Genomic DNA, 25,162 nt, shown 5'->3' on the forward strand with positions numbered 1-25,162 from the left:
TGGATGGAGCCAGACTACCTCTCTCATCCTGGCTGACGGCAGGGCATACTGCCGCCTGCCGGCCTGGCCGACAACCAAGATGGCTGCCGACAGTCCTGCCGACAGTCATGGACTGTCAGCAGCTGCCGACTTTGCCGGCGGCTACCGACGATGTCGGCGGCTGCCGACGTGGCCGGCGGTTGTCGGCATGATAGCCCTTTTTGCCGGCCTGGCCAACAACCAAGATGGCTGTTGCCGACGTTGTCAGCGACTGCCGACGTTGTCAGCGGTTGTCTGCACAATAGCCTTTTGCTGGCCTGGCCGGCAACCAAGGTGGCTGCCGACAATCATGGACTGTCACCAGTTGCCGGCCTGGACGGCAGTGGCGCCCATGACGGCTGTGAGTGGTTAGTCCCTTCTGTCCCCGAGGTTCTCAGTCCTCCCTTGGACTGTAGCTATAGGTTCTGTTGTCTGTATGCTGTCGGCAGGGCCGGCAACGCGGCGCGCCGACTGTATCACTACTGTCGGCGGGTTGCTGGCAACAGTACTGTAGCTATATAGAAGCCTGAATGTTACATTCTCCCCTTCTATTAGAACCTCCTTTCGGTAAAAAGGTAGTCTATTAGACTTTTCTTCCTTAATTACTGTATATAGTTACAGTAAAGGATAGCCCTTTTTTCCATACTGTCTCTCTCTCTGTCTCGCTAGGTCTGCAAGGTATGCAGACATATCCTAGCCAGACCGGCAACATGCCAGATATACTGCTGTATAGGTAATACAGATAGCCAGTATATCTCAGTATAGAATATACTGTAGATAGAAAACTACTATATTTCTTATACTAGTGGTTTTTTCCAATATATTTTGGATATCTAATTCGGGCAATTGCTGAGCCTAATCCTATATTGAATGAATATGATTTCCTCAATATCCTGATTAGAAATCAGTTTTAGGATTATCCTGCAATATTAAATATTTCAGGCATGAGTAATACACTCTTATCCTGTAAAGGGTACAGCCCCTTTGTCTTTGAGTCTCCCTGATCAGGAAACTCTATGATTTAATATAGTAGGAAGACTACAGCAAATGACCCGAGTAGGATGTTCATTTATATGTCTTTATTTTTCTGTTCCATCTAGTGCTAGATGGACCCTGCTGTCATATGCTGCCTTGTAGGCAGCATAATGATAAGACTGCATGACATAGGTACAGTAGTCGATATGTTGCAATTTACACTTTTGCAAATTAGAAACTACAGTACCACGTTACAGTAGATTTTCCTAACTTACCTTGGGTATCCTCCAGCGAGTGTTCTGCTGATACCGTTTATATATTGAGGGAATAATTTCTGCAATAGTCTGATTTGATATCAGTCATCCTGACCCCACAGTATTAACAATTTTGGGATAGTTAATTGATACTTCTCTACCCCTAAGGGTAAGTAACCCTTCTACTTGGATTTTCTCACAGAGAAAGCTCCATGTAAGTTAATACTGAGGGGAGGTAGCAGCATTTGCTCGCGGAGGTATACAGGTATGTATCTCCTACTATCCCTTTATAGCTTCTATCCTAAGCTATTCTGTTGTAGATGACATTTACATGTTGATTATTAAAGTAATAATCCATTATATACTCATTTGGTTTTCCTTTCTTTACAGATGGAACACCAGATACCTTGTACGGCAGTCCACTGCAGAGCCAAGGGTAAGGACTTTTACGGTCATAATACTTGCAGGTTACATGTCCCCTGCAATATTATTTCCGGATCCCTACATTATTGGAACCCACAGGGTTGCAATATATGTTGGACATTGATGTCCGAAGGTTTTGATAATCCCAAGTCTACAGAGACTAAGGATATAGCACAGTATAAATTACGTAACTGGGTGAGAGGCTTCCAAAAGATCTCTCCGGGACCTTTCCTACCTAATGATAGGATGCGTAAGCTATTATTTCCAGAGCTAAGTGAGGAAATAGTAGTGCCTCAGGAGTCAACTACGTTCCCTGATGGCGAGAAAACCTTTGGGATCGAGGACAAGAAGTGCCCTAAGGTAGAAGAGAAATATGTTGTATCGGACTTTCCTCCGCCTTTGCTGGCTAAAGAGCCATCGATGTCAACATCTTCGTCTTTTACCCCTCTATGGGATAATGTGGTACAATTATGTATCCAACTGAAGAATCAGATAGAGAGCTTTAGTAAACAAAGCAAAAAGCGGGAAGTAAAACACAAGATAGAACCTCGTAAAGCTCCTCTTGTTACTTCCCACGGGTCAGTTAAACGACCCATGAATCATGACCTTCCTTCATGCTCCTTAACCAATCCCTGGAGGTTTGCGGAGCTGATGTCGATTTGAAATGGCAATCTCTTCCTTTCAGAGAAAATAGGTACTGTTCCCTTGGACAAAATCCAATTTTGGCCAAGCTCTGAGGTTTTCCCTAATTGTTGGGTTCAACTGAGGTTCGAACCAAAGACAAGGAAAAGAACGGAACAAAAGGAGGTCATGATTCTTGATCATGATAAGGCACAGACTATCCTTTCAGATAATCTGAAGAAGGCGGGTTATTCAGAGACGACGGTTTTCTCACTGAATAACATACACTCTTCCTTTCTTGCTCCTGCTTCACACTCCTTCCCCTTTATGGGGAAGGCATTTACTTCTGTTACCAAAGCTGTAGAGGCGGGTGAGTCATGTCCCACACTCGATGAGTGCAAGCCTTTGTCACCAGCTTTTCCCGGACAGGAAAAGGATTGGAAGGAAGTCCATTTGACACTTTCAGTAGGAAAATTAGACAAGGATGTCGCAAGCCGACAATTTAATGTATGTCTCCCTAAATTGTCCGATTTGCTCTTGTTTAATGAGCACGAGTCAAAGGAGAGACTGGCGACATCCCTTTCTCTACAAAACTACATAGAGTTGTGTTCAACTTACGAGAACACCCCAGACATGCTCATGGTCTTAGCCAAAATGCATATGGCTACATTGGTAAAGGACCTTTACGCCTTTGTGAAGGCTAGGAGAGCATGTAGAGAGTTTGTGTTTGCTGCTGCAACGGTGAAACACGAAACAAGGAAGCTAATATCTTCCAACATTTGGGGTAAAGACCTCTTCCCACAAGAGGTCATTAAGGAAGTAATTAAGAATGCCGCCATGGAAAACATAAGTCTTCCCCAAAAATGGGGCATTCCCTCAAAGAGAAAATCTTCTGTGGTTGTGGGTCCCCAACCTAAAAAGAAGATCGAAAATACTGGAAATATCTGGGCTGCTCAACAACAGCCCATTATTCTAGTGACCATGATGCTACAGGCAGATGGTCAAAAGTCTAAACCTACTGGTAGTTCGAAGCATAAAGACGCTTTGGCTAGGAGGAACATTCCCTCAGGATCGCAGGACCTTCGATCCTTCGGTCCAGAGCCTATTCAAGATGAGCCATTGATGGGGAACAGAAATGTCCCTACTATTATCTCCTTACCTTCTCCTACACTTTGAAACCCTCCTGGAGGAGTATACCTGAGAGCTATAGAGCATACAGGTAGTAAGAAAGCTACGGCTCATCGGGTCCCAGGGAAGGCTATTTTGTGTTCACAAGAAGGACTCAAGAAGTCTCTGAGTCATTCTGAACCTGTCGCTACTCAACAAGTTCATAATAATCTGCAAGTTCTGAATGTTAATCCTTCTGCACATATGGACCTTGTTCCAACTATGGGTGTTCGTAGTCTTGTCAGACCTGAAAGGTGTCCTCTGGAACCTTCCAGTCAACCAACCCCCTTCCTCCTGCCTAGGATTCATGTCACGGAGAGTAACATTCATCCTGGAATAGATACGTATCAGACTCACAGTCCTAAGTATCTTCATAGTGATGACCCGGTTCCTGGGACATCTCAGATGCAAGATATGCTTCTAGAAGTCTCGACTTTCTCCAGCTCTAGGGTTTCGTTGGCTAAAAAACCATCGAAGACCTCAGTAACATTAGCCCCTTTTTCCCTCGGGAAGTTAAAAGGAGCTCGCGAGGTCTGTCAGGAGATTCAGCTAGTCGATCAGATTCCCAAAATGCCAACAAGGAAAAGTGCTAAACTTTCCCCAGTTCACAATAGTGACAGACCTAGTGGAAAGTGCACATCGGAAAGAAGCGTTAAGAGCCTGGAGAAAACATGCATCAAACGCTTGAAGAGATGAAAAAAGACTGAGATCGGTCCCTCTTTAATCGCTTCTTTTACAAAAGTTAAAACACGAAAGTCCCAGGACTCTGCTGGTCCTTTCGTGGGCGGGAAAGCACCCTCCACACAGATCAGACTCCCTACCTCTGAGCTGGTACACCAAAGCGATATTAAGACGTCACAATCGAACGTCTCGTACAGTCTTAGTAATGTTTCCCATCCTTTTCCTGAAGGGATGGCACCTAACAGCAGTTCATTTACATTTGATCCACGATGTGACGGTGGATACTCTATCACGGTCCAAGGCGATAGAGTTGGAATAGTCCATGGACGCAGACATACTCCCTCCCAAATGGGAACAAGTCCCGGAACTGCAGTTCGACCTCTTCATCACGAGCGTCTTCAAGAAACTACCTCGCTAAATAGCCCCATACGAGGTTCCTCAAATGGGTCTGATAGACTAGATGAGGCCGGTCCTAGCTCCGATCCTAGGTATATTTCCGAAGGTTCAAAAATTAACTGCCTTCGGTTTATCACAGAAAACCCAAACCCTTCATTTCATGAATTTCTTGCTCTAGCGGTTAGAAAAAGGTTTGGGATCTCAGAAGGCAATATAGGATTCTTAGAAGAATACAAGGCTAAGTCTACTAAAAGACAATATGAGTCTTCCTGGAAGAAGTGGGTGGAGTTTGTTAAATCAAAAGGACCGAAAGAAATTTCTATGAACTTCTGTCTGTCCTTCTTTGTCCACCTTCATAGCCAGGGGTTGGCGGCCAATACGATAAATACGTGCAAATCGGCCTTGACTAGACCTCTCCTATATGCCTTCCAAGTGGATCTGGCAAATGAAATCTTTAACAAGATTCCGAAAGCATGTGCTAGACTTAGACCTGCAGCACCACCAAAGCCCATCTCTTGGTCTTTGGACAAGGTCTTACATTATGCCTCATCGGTGAACAATGAAGATTGTTCTCTTAAGGATCTAACCCAAAAGGTTATTTTTCTGTTCGCAATAGCCTCTGGGGCTAGAGTTAGTGAAATAGTGGCTCTATCGAGAGATGAGGGCCACATCCAGTTCACAGATTTAGGAGAACTCAATCTCTTCCCTGATCCATCATTTCTCGCTAAAAACGAGCTACCCACTAAGAGGTGGGGTCCCTGGAGAATCTGTCCTCTGAAGGAAGATGTCTCTCTATGTCCTGTAGAGTGTCTAAAGGTCTATCTTCGTAGAACTTCAGACTTCAGGGGAGGTCAGCTCTTTAGAGGAGAAACTTCGGGATCAAATTTATCTTTAAATCAACTAAGGGCAAAGCTCACCTACTTTATTCGTAGAGCGGATCCAGACAGTACTCCCGCAGGTCATGATCCGAGAAAGATTGCTTCATCACTGAACTTCTTTCAGTACATGGACTTTGAGCGTCTTCGTTCATACGCTGGATGGATATCATCCAGGGTGTTTTACAAACACTACGCAAAACAAGTGCATGAACTGAAACACTTTGTAGTGGCGGCAGGTAGTGTTTTAAAACCTGCCCCCTAATGTTTTGTGATACATTTTTTGGTTTGGGGCCTCACTTGTCCTCGGACATGTTCTGGATAGGAATCATCCAGGATGTTCTACAAACACTATGCTTTGCTAGTCCATGATCTGAAGCAATATGTGGTGACGTCAGGTAATTTATTTACTCTGCCGTTTATTCTACGATGAACAGATAATTGACTGGGACTGTCAATTAAGGGGAGAGGAAGTCATCCTTTTTAAGTATGCCTTCTTTTATTTATGTGTTACCATGGTAGCACTAGCTCTGTTCTAAAATCCCAGGTGTGGAATTATACAGATAACTCTAGTGCCGGTGTACGAAGTACATAGAGCAGTTAATGGTAACCAGTACAGGTTTTATGAAGACCGGTTATCTTTTACCTTCTCTTCAATCTAGAGTGGCATTTCTTGACTTCATTCCTTCAAGAAAGAAATACGATTCCTGTACTTGTTCCAGGTATAATCCCATTGTCAAACTACATTCATTTTGCTAACTATCTCTTGTAATCATTTATTTAGAATAAATGTCTATTTGAATGTAGTGCGTCCATCTTCGCCAGACAATTGTATCTATGCATGCCAGACTTTTTTATTTGCTTAGAATGCATCCTTCACATTTGTATGCATCTAAGGTTAGACATAAGAGACACTGATGTCTTTTTGACCAAATATACAACTTGAGACTATTTGTATATTCAGTGGATACCTTAGTTTGGTCATACTATTTATGTTAACCTTGAAATCCCTTTTCAACTGTCTAGATGACTCTTCCCTGTAGGAGGCAGGAAGCACTAACATTGTTTATGATTAGTGATGATGACATATAACGGTATTGTCACAAGTCTCATATGGTCAGTATGACCATTGAAAAGGTTGATATAAGGTTTAGGCACTGATGAAAAATCCACAGATTCATTAATGCTTTGGTATGCTTCCATCAGCACGACATGGCTTGAGCCCAAAAAACGGATTTTGAGCGAAGCGAAAAATCTATTTTTGGGTGAGATAGCCATGTCGTCCTGATGGACCCACCCATCTCTTCTGCAGAAGAGATCTTCAGTTCCCTCCCGTAGTACTGTATCTGTAACAGCCTATGCTCAATGCTACAAGGAATGGTCACTATCGTGGGGATGGCGCTGTTGTACTATCGATAGTAGTAGGGAGCGGGGATGGCCTTTGAAGGGCCCCCCTTTTTATTTTTGCCACACCTCCTCGAACGTAAACTCTATCTGGGGTGCAGATTGCTATGAGGTGTGCCATTACGTCCTTACGCGATATCCCTTCTTAGAATGTTAAGGGATATTCGCTCCAGGAGTTAGAATTCTGGGTACCTTCGGTAAATTCTCTGGGATATATCACTGTAGTCACATATAACCTAGGAAGCTACTAATGAAGGAACTTCCATCAGGACGACATGGCTTTCTACCCCCAAAAATAGATTTTTCGCTTCGCTCAAAATCCGTTTTCTAATCCTGTCCCGCCATGCAACTCCCAATATTCTTCTGAGTGCTTTGTTCTCAAATCTACTAAATCTATTGAAGATTGTCTCATTGTCATACCATGACTCATGTTCATACAGTAACACCGATCACTATAAACTCATATATAGCGGAACTTTTATATGTAATTTCAGGCGATTTGATTTCCAAAATTTACTTAACCTCGCCACTGTCTGATGTGCTTTTTTCAATCTCTCATTAAACTCAAATTCTAAAAGGCCTGTGTTAGAGATAATAGTTCATAAATATCTAAATGATTCCACCTCATTAATCCCTTCTCTTTAAAATGATATTTCACCTTCCATTGCATATTCCATTCTCATCATCTCTTGACTTTCTTCTATTTATCTTCAGCCCTACCTCATGAGATATTTCATGCATTCTGGTAAGCAAGCTATGAGAGTCCTGTGGTGCCTAGCTAATAAGGAGAGCATTATCAGCATACTCTAGGTCAACTAATTTCCTGTTAACAATCCTTCTCCACTATCCCCAACTCAAAGGCTTTTTCATAGTTCACAAATGTCATCAAAAGTGGATTTCTATATTCTACAAATTAGTGCACCCCATGTCTTATAATGAAAATTTGGTCAGTACAACTTCTACCCCTACTGAAGCCTACTTGTTCATCTCTCTGCTTACCATCAATCTTTCTCTCTATTCTCTTTAGTAAAAGCATATTATATATTTTCACGACAACTGACGTAAGTGTTATGCCTTTGTAATTATTGCAATCAGTCAGATCTGCTATTTTTTGGTCATTTTCACCAACACTTCTAGCTGCCATTCATCAAATTTTGCCTTCAAAATAATCTTGTAAATATTCTGGGATCCACTTCCTTTTCGTCAATATCATCTCAAGTCACTGTATTTCATGGTATCAAGAGGACTTTTAACTCTTTAGTATTTTAGTGATGTATTTGACTTCAAACACACTGAATTCTTTCATAACTACATCAAGGTCTTCCTCAGCTTTAGGTATACCAATCAAATTATTCCCTTCATATCTCCTATTCATGACCTCACTAAAGTATTCCATCCAACGTTGTCTTTTTTCGTCGTCCGTTGTTATAACAGACCCATCTCTCTTTTTGACGGGTATGTGTTTCTAATTCTTTGCCCTAGTAGAGATTTCATTAAGAATTCTATGAGAAATTCCTACACCATACCCACTCCCTGAATTCATGGCTTTGTTAGACTCATCTCCTTTCCTGTATAAATATTCTCTCCAGTTATTCGTGGCTTTTCTTTAAACTTCAATATCAATAATGGAATACTTAGCATGTTCTACCTTGTAATTTTCATTACTTCCTCAAAAACTTTCAACAACCAATTTCTGTCTTTGTCTCATTTTTATAGTATGCCAAGTATCATTTGATATGCAAGGCTTTCTCCTTGTAACTGCATGTCCCAAGATTTCACTACCTACTGACTAATATATGTTCTTAATAACACACCATTCTTCATTAATTGACAGCTCTTCGTCTCTTAAGGTCTCTAAGAGAGCAAATTGATTCCTACATTCAATCGCAAATGTTTCTGTGTTCATCCTCTAGAAGTTTAGTTGTATCAAACCTAAGTATTCTATCAATATTTCTGCTGGGTGCTTTCAGTTTTAATTATAGTGTAGCAATGAGGAGCTGGTGATCAATACCAATATCTACACCTCCGTAGCTTCTTACATTTATCAGCGTCCTCCAACTCTATGTAATCTATCTGATTTTTGTAATTGCCACATGGTGAAGTCCATGTATATTTGTGGTTGTCCTAGAGCTCGAAAAGAGTACTTCCAACAACAAGATTGTTTATTGAACAAAAACTTATGAAGTGTGCCCCATTTTCATTTCCAACTTTGCAATGACCCTCAACACCCATCACATTCATTATACCTTGATTATTCCTTCAAACTTTAGCATTGAAGTCACCAATCACAATTTTCATGTCTCTGGGAACTCATCTATTACACTGCAGTTCTTTGTAGTATTCATTTTTCCTTTCTTCAGGGGAATACTTGTTGGTGCATAGTAAACTATAATACTCATTTTCCCCTTCTCTGCAAGTTCCACTCTAATATATGAAGCTCTCCTTTCCGTTAATGCCTTATTGGTGTCATCATCATTCCTACCCCTTCTCTTCCTACTCCATCTGTTCTTCCTGAGTATATATATATATATATATATATATATATATATATATATATATATATAAATATATATATACACATATATATATATATATATATATATATATATATATATATATATACATATATATATATACATATATATATATACATTATATATATATATATATATATATATATATATATATAATATCATCATCATCTCCTCTTAAGCCTATTGATGTAAAGGTCCTCAGTTAGATTTCCTCAGTCATCTCTATCTTGAGCTTTCAGTTGAATACTTCTCAATTCACCATCATTTGCTTCGCACTTCAGAGTCCTCAGACATGTAGGCCTGGGTCTTCCAACTCTTCTAGTCCTTTCTGGAGCCCAACTGAACGTATGGTAAACTAATCTCTCATGGGGAAGTGCAAAAAACATGCCCAAACCATCTCCATATACTACTCACCATGATCTCATCAACATATGGCACTCAGGTAATCTCATATAGTTTCATTTCTAATCCTGTCCTGCCATTTAACTCCCATTATCCTTCTGAGGGCTTTGCTCTCAAATCTACTGAATCTATTGGAGATTGTTGCATTGTCATACCATGATTTATGTACATAAAGTAACACCGATCTCACAAAAGTGACATATAGTCTGATTTTTATATACAATTTCAGGCGATTTGCTTTCCAAATTTTACTTAACCTAGTCATTGTCTGATTTGCTTTTTTTCAATCTTTCACTAAACTCTAATTCTTAAAACCCTGTATTGGATATCATAGTAGGTATATAAATAAATGATTCTCCCTCATTAATCTTTTCTCCTTCCAATATTTCACCTTCCATTACATACTCCGTTCTCATCATCCCTGTCTTTCTACTACTTATCTGCACCCCAACCTCGTGTGATATTTCATAAACGGAGTAAGCAAACATTGCAAATCCTGTGGTGTTCTGCTAACAAGGAAAGCATCATCAGTATACCCTAAGTCTGTTAAATTCCAATCACCAATCCAGTCCAATCCTTCTCCCCCATCTCTGACTGTTCTACGCATTGTTATACCTGGCGGTCATTGCGCCACTTTTTTCAAACTAAAGACCCCGCCAGCAAAGACCAGTTGAATTGCCACAAGCGTTGGGACCCTACCCAGAGCCTCACCCCCTCACAACCATCCTATACCAGTCTACTCCCCTGAGGTCTCATTCCAGACATCTTCAAAGCACATGGCCGTTAAACGCCACCACAAAGGCTCCGGGAGAAGTCACGAGGCCTATTGATGGGGGTGTCGGGACACGTGACAAGGCCAATGACCAATGGGACAGCGGTCAGGCCAATTACCACCCCCCCCCCCACCCCCACTTGGGGGCAAAAGGGAGTTTAGTTGACCTAGGAGCGGCTGGGCATCTTCCTTCGCTAACCAACCTCCGTGAGAGGAACATCATCCTCCTTCGCTCTCAAGACTCCATCAGAGCAGGACCTGTGACACGTTCTCCACAAGGGAGGAACCAGAGTCCTTTTTATTAAGGTAAGATGTCTGTTTGAGTACCTCAGCCTCATCCTCATTATCTATCCCTTCTTTATAACATCCCATTCCTTTCCATGTATCCTAAAGAAAGATCCTACCCACTGAACCTTTTCATACCATTCCTTGAATCCCACCAAAATGTGCCATTTGCTCCTAACCGTAATTAATCCACACTGTGACAGTGTTGTTTCCCACGTGTAGTGTTTAAATCCCTAAGCTTTGCACTTTCATTTTATTTGCTTAAAGGTTTTAACCACACGACTTCGTGTTCCCAGCCTGTAGAAGTAAGTGATTGGTTAATAATTTAATTTATTTCCCTTCCAAGGAATGAGAGTGCTGTGCTGAAATCGTCCATGGTCCAACAACTTCACGCGAGCATGTGTGACAATCCAGCTCCCCCGAAGCATCTTATGGCTTACTTAAAATATAGTTATCTGTTGTGCTCCCCTTTTTATTAACTTTTTATTCAAACAGTATTGTAAATATATTTTATTTTTGTCGGTATTCCTTGTCTTATTGCCGACTGGCGACCTTACCATTATTTTTTTTTTCTTTGTTGCCCCGAGTTCCTTAAGCAAGGCCGGACTCACAAGCGCGGGCGTAACAATAATTGGCGACCTTGCCAGGATTCGCTGACAGTAACTTTAAATTATTTTTATTAACGTAAAATTCCCCCTTTTCTGTCTTTAACGACTTGACGGACGTACTTTTTTCAAGTAAATTACATTATCACTTGATTTGGAACCGTGGAAGAAAACAGCCAAAGCATTTTATTTTTATTGTTAAAATTTTTGTATTTATTTGTGCTGTGTTTGCACCCCGAAACCTTTTGTTTTTAAAACCCACGTGGTAGGCTTTAGTTCCATTGTTCAGCAGGGTAGCCAACTGTCTGTAACGAGTTTGCCTTGTGTTCATTTTGAGTGGCGGCTATCACAGTGGTGATGATTTATTAAATATATTGTGTATTACATGAATGTTTATTTTGTGTTAAAATGTAAGTGAAGTGAAATTTAAGGAATTCTCCAAAAACGTAATAGGATAAGCACGTGTTCATTCAAAAAGTGGCCAACCTGATATAACTAAGCCCACAGCCATGTTTCCAGACGAAGCCAAGGTTTGTTATTGTTTGCCTAGTTATTGTTTACTAATTCTACGCAGACCCGAGATTTTAGCTGAATTATTGTACGTTGGTAAGTGGTTCACGCACATATCAATCCTTTAATTTTGTACATGAAATATTTATAATTTATCTTTAGTGCTAGGATACAGGCTGGTCTCATATCGAAACTCTTGGTTTACGATTCAGGTAAAAATTTTACGGAAGTGAGGCCTAATTTCTGTGTAGGATAACGGCGAGAACACATGGCATCCCTTGATATTTCGATTTTCTTTTAACAGTTATTGGTATGTAATTTCATTTTGTAATATTTTGTGGGATAATCTTTATGTACAGGATTTAAAAGGGATAATTTCCGTACGGTTGTGTTGAAAATGTTAACCTAAAGATAAAGGCTTTACGATATCACATTCAATTTCATTTTCTATATTTCAGTCAGGGTATGCGACCTTTTAGATAAACTATTTGGGAGGTGTTATTCCTTAAATCATTTTTTTTTTTTTTTTTTTTTTTTGTTTAAGGGAATATTTGTAAAGGGGTACATTTTCTTAGCGAAGCATTAAGCAAACTCAGTGACATTGTTTGTTTTATTTAATCTATGCTTTAAATATAAATACAAACTTTGCTTTAAGTCAGAGTTGCAAGTGGTGGTGTTGCAAGAACGCATCCACACATTTTTACAAATCCATTTTTTTTATGTCTAGCATAGAAGATCCCTCATAGTTGTGATTCCATTTTTTTTATGACTAGCATAGAGGGTCACCCAGAGTTGTGATTCCATTTTCTTTTATGACTAGTATAGAGGTTCACCCATAATTGTGATTTCATTTTTTTATGCCTAGCATGGAGGGTCACTCATAGTTGTGATTCCATTTTTTTATGACTAGCATAGAGAATTACCCATAGTTGTGATCCCATTTTTCTTATGACTAGCATAGAGGTTCACCCATAGTTGTGATTCCATTTTTTCTATGATTAGCATAGAGGATTACCCATAGTTGTGATTTCATTTTTTTTATAACTAGCATGGAGGGTCACTCAAAGTTGTGATTCCATTTCTTTATGACTAGCATAGAGGTTCACCCATAGTTGTGATTCCATTTTTTTTTATGACTAGCATAAAGGTTCACTCATAGTTGTGATTCCATTTTTTTCATGACTAGCATAGAGAATTGCCCATAGTTGTGACTCAATTTATCTTTTATGACTTACATAGAGGGTCACCCATAGTTGTGATTCCAGTATTTACATGTCTAGCATATAGGGTCACTCATAGTTGTGATTCCATTTTATTTTGTCTAGCATAGAGGGTCACCCATAGTTGTGATTCCATTTTCTATTGTCTAGCACAGTTTTTATATATATTGTTACTAGTTTTGGATGCATTGCAACCAGACAGCCTACGCACCCACCCATTGGCGTGATCCCTGTTTTTCATGTTAGGCTCCTGTTCAATTACTTGCGAGGCTTACTATTTGGTGATGTCTTTCCTGAGAGATATTTTTTACAGCCATGGTGTATTTTGCCCAGCTCCATCCTTATCCTTTCTTCCATGAGACTCTTGCGTAGGCTAGAGGGTCTTTCCCATCCGTGTAATTTCTTGCACATTCAACATCGTACCTTGTGCTGTTGAGTTTGATCTGGTCGCTGTCTCCACAAGAAATTAGCAAAATGACTGCTGCTGAAATCAGTGCATTTGTGGATTTGGCAGAGCAACAAGGCTATGAGGGAGAGGCATTGCGAAGCTATGTGCGGGAACTCATGGATGAAACCAATGCCCGGAGAAGAACGGAGCAAGAAAGGATGCGGTATGCGATAGAAAGAGTGAGAGTGAATGAATTAAAGAAATAGACGCCCGACTAGCACAGCTCCATATCTCACCCCCTCAACCCAATGGTACCAAAGTCCAGCAGGACAACTGCAGGGAGGTCCAGTGCATTGAAGGAGTCACCAAGGAACTCTCTACTATGGAACTGATGGTGACCATGTCTCAGCTCAGCAAAAATTACAGACAGGGGGCAGTGAGCGATCTCGCACATGAGGGCTACAACTCAACCTTGGATCAAGGCCTCCTGAGAGATGTACAGCGAGTTCCCCTCAGGTGCATGAAGGTTGAAAAGCCAAAGCATAAAACTTTGAGGACCCCACCTGCCGGGGAGGATGACTGGCTAGGTAACATTGACCTTGGTGAGGTAGCTTGGCTAAGTGAGGAGGCCCAAGAGTCTTCCTCCTCCAGCAGTGAGTCTGAGCATCGTACGCCAGAAGTTGATTCTGGTGAAGATGTGCTACTTTCCACCACTAGTGATAGGTTACTTCAAGCACCATGCCAGAGGTCTCGGAGGAGGGCCAGGAATCTCCCTCTTCCAGCCTTGAGTCTGAGCCTAGTACCCGCAAATTCTCTTCGGATGAAGGTGTGCTAGTTACCACCAATGGCGATAGGGATACCTCAAACACCAGGACAGAGGTCTCAGAGGAAGCAAAAGGGGAACCACCCATCAGCCCAAACAGGGCTCATCAGATTCCAGCATTTGGATGAGAGGCTGGAAGACTACAGGGCACCTGCCTGCTCTGATGATTCTGGAATAAGTATTCCTTTTCATGGTGTGGTGGTGGGGTATGTAGGTTCCCTGACCAGGAGTAAGCACGGAAATCGTTTTCGATTAACAATGATCGATCGTTTCACATGCTGCCTCGAAGCTGTGACAACTAGGTGTGCCAATGCCAATCATGCGGACCAAGAGTTCCCACTGACATTCCTAACGGACCATAACCCTCTAACCTACTTGACTGAGCTACGTAATAGGAATAAAGGGCCCATGAGGTGGGGCATAGACCTCCAGAACTACAACTGGAAGGTCAAGCGCCTAAAGAGCTCAGATGAGAGAGTAGCAGATGTGTTCTCCCAGCATTAGTGCTCAATGCACAGTGCCATGTCCATAACATAGCCATAGTCAGTAGGTTAATTTAGGTTGTATGGCAAAATGTTAATTGGCCTCGGTGTCTCCCAAGGTAGATAAACTTGAGGAGCCATTTTGGTCTCATTATTTACATTTGATTTATTTTTATTGATTTATTGTATTAATTGCATGTTGTAATCTGTCAATTTGCTTTAATTTTCATGTGTCCCACTGCACTAGGTCACTTAACTTTAACTATTATTGCATTCTTCATTTTTCAATTGTTGCCTCACAGCCAGCATGCTTACTTCTATGTGGCAGTTATAGTTAATATATTATCAAAATAAAGTAAAATTATGACCCTAGTTGCAGCTTAGAAATTAATTCATTATTGTTGTGAGACTCACAGAGTGAGAAATCATTAAGGCTAGTGGCTTCAGACCTTGCTTGCAGAGTAGTTGTCCTGTTTTAGGACAAAATTTCTGCTAAAATGGGGGGCTGTTATTCCTGGTGGTCATTGCGCCAGTTTTTTCAAACTGAAGACCCCGCCAGCAAAGACCAGTTGAATTGCCTAAAAGCGTTGGGACCGTACCCAGAGCCTCACCCCCTCACAACCATCCTATACCAGTCTACTCCCTTGAGGTCTCATTCCAGACATCTTCAAAGCACATGGCCGTTAAACACCACCACAAAGGATCCGGGAGAAGTCACGAGGCCTATTGATGGGGGTGTCAGGACACGTGACAAGGCCGATCACCAATGGGATAGAGGTCAGGCCAATTAGCCCCCCCCCCCCTCCCCCCCCCCACCCCGACTTGGGGGCAAAAGGGAGTTTAGTCGACCTAGGAGCGGCTGGGCATCTTCCTTTGCTAACCAACCTCCGTGAGAGGAACATCATCCTCCTTCGCTCTCAAGACTCCATCAGAGCAGGACCTGTGACATGTTCTCCACAAGGGAGGAACCAGAGTCCTTTTTATTAAGGTAAGATGTCTGTTTGAGTACCTCAACCTCATCCTCCTTATCCATCCCTTCTTTATCACATCTCATTCCTTTCCATGTATCCTAATGAGAGATCCTACCCACTGAACCTTTTTAAATCCCTAAGCTTGCACTTTCATTTTATTTGCTTAAAGTTTTTAACCACAACACTTCATCGTGTTCCCAGCCTGTAGAAGTAAGTGATCGGTTAACAATTTAATTCATTTCCCTTCCAGCGCATGAGAGTACTTTGCTGAAATTGTCCACGGTCCAACCAACTCCACACGAGCACATGTGACAATCCAGCTCCCCGTGAACATCTTGTGGAATACTTGAAATATAGATATCTATTGTGCTCCCCTTTTTATTAACTTTTTATTCAAATAGTATTGTAAATATCCATCCAACGTTGTCTTTATTCTTCAGTTGCTATACCAGGCCCACCTCTCGTTTTTATGGGTATATCCTACCCACTGAACCTTTTTAAATCCCTAAGCTTGCACTTTCCTTTTATTTGCTTAAAGTTTTTAACCACAACACTTCATCGTGTTCCCAGCCTGTAGAAGTAAGTGATCGGTTAACAATTTAATTCATTTCCCTTCCAGCGCATGAGAGTACTTTGCTGAAATTGTCCACGGTCCAACCAACTCCACACGAGCACGTGTAACAATCCAGCTCCCCTTGAACATCTTGTGGAATACTTAAAATATAGATATCTGTTGTGCTCCCCTTTTTATTAACTTTTTATTCAAATAGTATTGTAAATATCCATCCAACGTTGTCTTTATTCTTCAGTTGCTATACCAGGCCCACCTCTCGTTTTTATGGGTATATGCTTCTTCTTTGCCCCAGTCGAGATTTCATTAATAATTCTGAGAGCAATTATTACACCATAGCCACTTCCTGAATGCATAGCTTTGTCAGCCTCATCTGCTGTACTTTCTAAATATTTTCTCTAGTCATTCCTGGCTTTTCTTTTGACCTCACTGTCAATACTGGAATACTTAGCACACTCTACTTTGAAATTTTCATTACCTCCTTTCAACAATAAATTTCAGTCTTTGTCTCCTTTGTATAGTATCCCAAGTATCATTTGTTATCCATGGGTTTCTCCTTGTTGTTGATTTCCTTTGGTAGGAATATAAAACTCCAGAAACTACGTGCTGTGCTTTATTCCTAATCCTTCAGAATCTCTATATACACTGACTAACTTATTTACAGTTTTATAGTTATAGTAAACAAAAGATAAATATCATATGAGTAATGTTACAATGGATTGGATATTTACAGTAAAGTAGTTAAGTTGTTTTCAGATAACAGTATGTACACAAACATCCAAACAAGTAGTTAACATAAACATCCCCCTTTCTTTGGGTTTTGACAAAAATAAGAAAGTAAACAAATTGATATAACATAAAATAAGGAACAAGTAGGATACATTGTAAACAATAAGATATAAAAACAATAAATAATTCTCCCTTCATCTTTTCCTGCAGACGAGCTGATCTTTTTGGTAATTTAGGCATGTCCCAAATAGGATGATAGCTTGTTTGTTCATCATTAACGTTGGTTTCCCTCAATTTACTAGTTTCTTCCATTTCTGGTATTGCCGATGAATCCTGTGTAGTTGGACGGATATGAATTCTATTTCTTCTATAAATTCCTCCTTCCTTTCCCTCAATTACATAGGATCGGTTTTTTTGTGCATGGCTAATGAGCCCCTTTTCCCAACCCTTCTTGTCTGGATTTTGATAATATACAGGTTGCCCCTCGTTTAATGGTGTCATATCTCTTGCAGTTTTATCATAATATTTCTTTATGGATTCTCTCCGGGTTTCCCTTTTTTGAGAAACTGGATTGTCATTGTTCATAATTTCAGGAATTATCGACCGTAATTTACGTCCGAACATCATCTGAGCTGGACTTAAGTTAAGAGTCTTGACGTGGTGTATTTCTCAGCTCTAGTAACGCCAAATATTGATCTTTTCCATCTGCATGCGTCTTCTTCTTCATATTTTTTACTATTTTAACTGCCGCTTCAGCCTTCCCATTTCCTTGAGGATGTCCAGGAGATGACATCCTGTGCTCTATACCCCACTCTTTAACAAAAACTTTAAACTGAAACGAGCTGAATTGTGGTCCTCCATCGGACACTAATTTGGTAGGAATACCGTATCTAGCAAACATCTTCTTGATTATCGCTATCACATGATTTGAAGTTGTTGACGTTAGAAACTCTACTTCAGTGAATGAGGAATAATAATCAACAATGACTAAATAATTTCTTCCAGCAATCTCAAACAAATCTAATCCGATTTTATTCCAGGGTCTGCCTCCGTCATTAACATCCATCAACGATTCCTTCTGGTTTCGAGGTTTATACTGCTGGCAAATATCACATGAATTGGCCATTTGCTTTATTTCTTTCGACATCCCTGGCCAAAATATTGCATCTCTTGCTCGTCGCATCATGCTATCGTAACTAAGATGAGCTACATGATGCTTCGTTTTGATTGAATCTCGTAGTTTTCGAGGAATCAGTATAAGAGTTCCCTTTAGAATGATGCCGTCTTGGTAACTCATGAAATCTCTAAAATCGAAGTAAGGTTTTAATACTTCGGGAATTATGTCTTTGCGATCAGGCCATCCTTCCTTGATTACAGACAATAATTCTTGCAGCTCTTCGTCGTTTGTGGTGGCATCTCTTACTTCCTTTAAAATTGAATCGGGGTAATTTTTCAGTGAACCTATCATCCTTACCAATGTGTCTCTATTTTCCTCTTTTAGGCAGGCCCTGCTAAGGGTATCGGCTAACAATAGGCTTTTTCCGCTTTTGTACTGATATTCGACGTCGTACCGGTTCAACCTCATCATTAAAACTTGTAACCGCATTGGAGCTTGACTTAATGGCTTTTCGAGGACTGAAGAAAGAGGCTTATGGTCATTATGAACAATAACACGTCGCCCAAAAGTATACTGGTCAAATCGCTCTAAACCAAAAACCACAGCAAGAGCTTCCTTTTCAATCTGAGCCCATTTACGTTCGCTTCTAGCTAAGGTCCTTGATGCGTATTCTATCGGACGTCCTTCCTGCATAATGACTGCACCAATACCATCCTTGCTGCTGTCAACCTGTAATACAAGTTCCTTACTTTGATCAAAATAAGCTAGAACTGGTGTACAGGTGACCTTTTCTTTGATCACTGAGAAAGCGCGAGTGCACTCATCATTCCATTCAAACTTTGAGTTCTTTCTTGTCAGCTCTCGGATAGGTTCTAAATCATCAGCCAGATTGGGTAAAAACCTTGATAGATATTGTACCATTCCACAAAACCTCCGAATTCCTGAAATATCGGTAGGGGCAGGCATTTCTTTAATGGCCTTTACCTTATTTTCATCAACCGTCACACCAGCTGATGTTAAACGATGTCCCATGAACGCGATTTCCTTTTTTCTATAAACAGATTTCTCTTCATTTAGTTTGATCTTTTTTTCTTGACAACGCTTCTGTAGTGACTGAAGATTTTGTTCGTGATCACGCATTGCGCCGTGTTCCTCATTTCCAAAACCAACGACCACAATATCATCAGCTACACAGTATACACCCCGAAGCCCCTCCAATGCCTCATTTAATTTTCGCTGAAATATTTCACTGCTCACCTTCAGCCCGAAAGGTAAACGAGCCCATCGATATCTACCAAAGGGGGTAATCATTGTTGTCAACTTGCTGGATTCTTCATCTAGCCGTATATGCCAAAAAGACTCTTGAACATCCAGTTTGCTAAATATCTTGGCATGTTTTAGACTTGGCAGTATATCCTCCAAAATTGGTAATTTGTAATATTCCCTTTTAAGAGCTTTGTTGAGTGGCTGAGGATCTATACATATTCTTAACTTTCCATTTGTTTTTTGAACGACTGCCATTTGACTAACCCAGTCAGTTGGTTCAGTCTCCGGAATCAAAACTCCTCTTTTCACAAGAGAGTGTAACTCTTTTTGAACCTTTGATTTTAATGCAATTGCTAAACGTCGGCACGGTAATATTCTTGCTGGTAATGTAGAATCTACATTAAGTTTAACCTCTCCAAGGTCACCAAGGTTGCTCATCTCATGGTCAATGTCAATTTTTTATACAAATGCTTTACCATTGACACACGAATCCCATCTCTTGACATGTCTTTGACCCAAGTAAACACATTAGGTCATTTGAAACCACAATGAAGGTTACACTTCTAATTTCATCATTTTTGGGGTTCTTCACATTCAATGTCGTCTCGCCAATGGGCGAAAGCTTTGATTTATTCCACATGGCGAGTTTCACAGACGTTGGTCGCACTTGATCCTTTTTGACATACCTTTGACATATTGCATTCACGTCAGCACCCGTATCCAAATGAAATCTAACCTCGGTATCGTTTACAATTAGTAATGCAGAGAATCTATTAGAATTTTTCATTGCAACCGGTGCCATCCACATGTAATGATCGTACCCTTCATCTGTTTCTTCGTTCTTTTCTTTAACAATTTTAACTGTTTTCTTACACACAGCCTTGAAATGGTTTCTTCCTTTACATGCTTCACAGACTTTTCCCCATGCTGGGCATTTTGATTTTTCAAATTCATGCTTATACCCACAAAATCGACACTTCACGGCATACCTGTCCATATTTTTTGAGTCCGAAAAATCCTTATTAAAGGAACTATCAGTAGCTTTGGTTCTCCAATTGTTCACCTTATTAACATTCTCAGAACCAACTTCGCACATCTCTTTAGCACAATTAACGGTTGCTTCATAAGCCAAACATATCTCGACAGCTTTTTCTAAATTTAAGTTTCTTTCTCGAAGTAGCAGCTCCTGTAGTTTCCCTGACACTGAAAACACAATTTTATCCCTTAGCATTCGCTCTTTTACTTGAAAATTACATTTATCGGCCTGAACCTTGAGTTCTATCAAAAATGAATTAAATGGCTGTTTGTATGAAATTTTCCAAAACCTGAAGGACTGTAACACTTCACTGGTACGAGGACAACAATACTCTTCTAATCTCCTAATTACATCATCAAGATTATCTTTCTGCTCCTCTGTTTCAAAATTAAACTGGTCATATATTTCTACCATTTGTGGTCCTGCGCAATGGAGTATAATTGCAACCTTTGTTTTCTTGGGTTTAGAACTAGCTCCGCTTGCTGTCATGTAGATGTCCACTTGTCTCCTCCATTTTTTGAAAGTATCAGCAAGATTATCATCCAAAGGGTCTAATGGTGGAGGCAAACGAAACACAGATTCAGCCATTTTCTTCAGGAAAACACGTTTTGTATCAAAAGGCTTCTCTTTTTTTTTCTTTTGGGTTCTTTAAATAAGCGCTGCCACCAAGTTGATTTCCTTTGGTAGGAATATAAAACTCCAGAAACTACGTTCTGTGCTTTATTCCTAATCCTTCAGAATCTCTATATACACTGACTAACTTATTTACAGTTTTATAGTTATAGTAAACAAAAGATAAATATCATATGAGTAATGTTACAATGGATTGGATATTTACAGTAAAGTAGTTGAGTTGTTTTCAGATAACAGTATGTACACAAACAACTAAACAAGTAGTTAACATAAACACTTGTAACTGCATATCCCAAGATTTCACTACCAACTGACTAATATATGTTCTTATTATCACACCATTCTTCATTAATAGTCTGTACTTCGTCTCTTCAATTGCAAATGTATCCCTGTGCTCTTCTTCTAAAAGCTTAGTTGTATCAAACCTATGTATTCTATCCATCTTCCTGTTGGGTGCTTTCAGTTTTAATTTCAGTGTGGCAATGAAGGGCTGGTGATCACTACCAATATCTGCACCTCTATAACTTCTTACATTTCTCAGCATCCCCCTTCACTTTTTATCAATGACAATGTTATAAGTTGGCCAGGGCACCAGCCGCCCATTGAGATACTACCGCTAGAGAGTTATGGGGTCCTTTAACTGGCCACACAGTACTATATTAGATCCTTCCCTCTGGTTATAGTTCTTTCCCTTTGGCTGCACATACACCGAATAGTTTGGCATATTCTTTACAGATTCTCTTCTATCCTCATACACCTGACAGCACTGAGAATACCAAACAATTCTTCTTCACCAAAGGGGTCAACTACTACACTGTAGTTGTTCAGTGGCTACTTTCCTCTTCGTAAGGGTAGCAGAGACTCTTTAGCTATGGTAAGCAGCTCTTCTGGAAGGACACTCCAAAATCAAACTATTCTTCTCTAGTCTTGGGTAGTGCCATAGACTCTATACCATGGTCTTCCACTATCATGGGGTAGAGTTCTCTTGCTTGAGGGTGCACTCGGGCACACTTTATATCTAATTTCTCTTCCTCTTGTTTCGTTAAAAGTTTTTATACTTTATAAAGGAAATATTTATTCTAATGTTTTAACTGTCTTTGAAATATTTTAATCTTTTTATTTCCTTTCCTCACTGGGCTGTTTTCCCTGTTGGGGCCCCTGGGCTTAGAGCATCCTGCTTTTCCAGCTAGGATTATAGCTTACGGAGTAATAATAATAATAATAATAATAATAATAATAATAATAATAATCTCATTTTTTTAATTGCCACATGGTGAAGTCCATGTATACTTTATGGATGTTCTTGCGTTGAAAAAGACTACAAAAAGAGTAAAATATTTTTTGCTGAACACAAACTTATGAAATGTATTCCATTTTCATTTGCAACTTCACCAGGCCCTCGACACCCATCACATTCTCTATCCCTTGATTATTTCTTCCAACTTTGGCATTGAGGTCGCCAATCACATTTTTCATATCTCTCTTAGGGATCTCATCTATTACCCTCTGCATCTTCCTTTTCTTCAGGGGAATCATTTGTTTGGGCATACTTCTATTAAACTGTTTTGATTTAAACTTTGCTAATAAAAATCTACTATTTACAGCTCTCCACTAGGTTAACGCCTTTTTTGCTCTTGGTGTCATCATCTTTCAACTCCATCTGATCTTCCCGGCCATTAGGAGTAAAAGCCGAAAAGACAGTTTGCCCGTCGCTTTAAACAGAATCCGTCACCCTGCTGCCAGTGACTTCGTCGAAATTTAAGGGGGCATTTCCTCCAAACCCAAAGCCCAAAGCCCTCATTACTCCACCAAGTTGCTCATCCGCTTATACGAGTTAACCATTAGCAAACATGGATTCTTAAAATATACCGCCTAGCACGGTATATATAATGATATATAATAGATACGAAAATTAAGACAGTTACAAACCCAGTTCCTGCAGAGGGCAATATATTGTATCAACTGACACGACATCCTAACCAACTTAACGAAATGCCTTTGAACTGTGGGAAATATAAAGCCATGTACAGAGGTTATAGTACCCCATAATCAGCTTACTCACTACTGGGTAATAGAATAGAAAGTGTGGACCAGGAGGACGACCTTGGTATTATTATCAGCAAGGATTTGAAGTTCACCAAACAGCGCATAAAAGCTGAAAAGAAAGCACAGAAACTAATAACTACATGAAAAGACAATTCAAATACAGAAACAAAGACACTTGTATAAAATACATATCTAAATATATATTCCTATAATATTTTGTAAAAAGTTTATGTATATTTTGGGTGATTGAGAAATTTTCTTTAAGATCGGTAATTACCTTACATGGAGAAACATTCCTTGGAATTGGTAATTATCTCCGTAGTTTACTTTATAATTTCTTTGAATTTGTTTCTTTTAATTTGTTTGTCTTAATTTAATTCCGGTTTGTTCAATTAATGTTTGAGGCTTTATTTTTCCTAAATCACCGTTAATAAAATTATGCTAATTAACTGACCTCAGCCTTCATTGTGCAAACCAAAATAAAGAAGAGTTAAAGATAATAACTACTAACTACCTAATTTTCTGAAAATTCCGACCCTAACAACTCTACGAAGTAACCTCGAAGTCAGTGTTGGAAGGGTAAAGCAGTCCAACACCAAACGTCAAGGAGTGATTACTCTCCCTCACCACCTTAGCTTTGGATATTCTATGGATTTATATTCTTCGTCGTAGTGCTGGACATTTTCTTCAGGACTCTACAACGATGGGACTCATTGTGTTCAGTGCTATGTATACCAAGTGTAACACCATGAAGAATTAAATTAACTCTACACCTCGTCTGATGAATGGGGAGGCGACCTCGGCAATGGAATTATCATATCCATTCTCTTTTTCATCCTATGAAGTCATTATAAGGTGGGTCATTGTATTGATTGGCACAATAGTAGTGGCATTTCTTGACGACTTTTATCATCGTCAAGTCAAAAAATAAATAAAGCCTTGAACTCGGTAATTGAAAATCGCTCGTGAAACTAGGTTTGTTTATAGGCAACTCTAATTAAAATTATCAATTGCTGACCATGAATTGGTTGTTTATTGAAATTCGGCTTTTTAACATATATTCTAAGTGATGCCTTCATCACATATATTTAATTTGTTAATTAGGTCAAAATATGATTGAAATTGCTGGCTTTTGATTTGTAATTTTAGAAATTAATATTAAATTGAGATTAATTTTGGAGGTGAATTTAATTTGTTGATTTGCCTTTATATATTAACAAAATTTTAGTGTAGTCAAAAACTATATTTCATTAAAACAATTTTATACAAATTCTGGTTTCCAATTTGAATTAGGTGGTTAAAGATTTATCTATCCTTTAGGGCTGGCTCAAGGTGGAGTGGAGAGCTTGGGACAGGAGTACATCTGCCAATGCTTCTAGGTTTGCTTGACCAGAAGCAATCGCTACTCCAAGTGAACTAGCATCAACTGACAACTAACTATATATAATTAATTTCTCAAAATGATTTAAAACCTACATATGTTAGTTTCTGTATTGCAAATAAATATTTGTTATAACACGGTCGTTTGTTCTGTCATTTTTTCTGCTCAACTGTACTACAGCTGTACACATCAATAGTAAGACCCAATCTTAGCATTCAAAATTCTTAAAGGAATAACAAATGTAGATTACAGCAATCTATTCACGCTTAGCACAAATCAGTCCAGATTTAACGATTAAAAACTGGCATTGAAAAGATACACCACCACTCAATGTGGCAATTTCTTTACATACAAAATAGCAAATACTTGGAATAGACTTCCAGCAGATGTAGTAAACAGTTACACAGTAAACGAGTTCAAGAATAATTTAAGACAAGATCACGAGAACTCTAGAAATGCTCAAAATAAATCGTTCTATCAAAGAGCAAATGGAGTCTCCACGGATAGACTAAAAGTATTTGAGACATCCAAAATCTTGTAACTTGCAATTTTTTCTCTCTCTCTCTCTCTCGCTCTC

At 39.7% G+C, this 25,162-nt stretch overlaps 2 protein-coding genes across 6 annotated transcripts in view; both read right to left on the bottom strand.

Moving 5' to 3' along the window:
* Positions 1–25,162, bottom strand: part of LOC137627619 (adipokinetic hormone/corazonin-related peptide receptor variant I-like) — a 649,156-nt gene that overhangs the window by 539,632 nt on the left and 84,362 nt on the right. The gene's annotated exons all lie outside the window — the stretch shown is intronic.
* Positions 19,962–21,113, bottom strand: LOC137627167 (uncharacterized). Its single transcript, XM_068358242.1, has one exon. The coding sequence runs from the start codon at positions 21,111–21,113 to the stop codon at positions 19,962–19,964; it is 1,152 nt and encodes a 383-aa protein (XP_068214343.1).

The sequence above is a fragment of the Palaemon carinicauda genome, chromosome 35 (genome assembly GCF_036898095.1).
Source record: "Palaemon carinicauda isolate YSFRI2023 chromosome 35, ASM3689809v2, whole genome shotgun sequence".
NCBI classification, from domain to species: domain Eukaryota; kingdom Metazoa; phylum Arthropoda; class Malacostraca; order Decapoda; family Palaemonidae; genus Palaemon; species Palaemon carinicauda.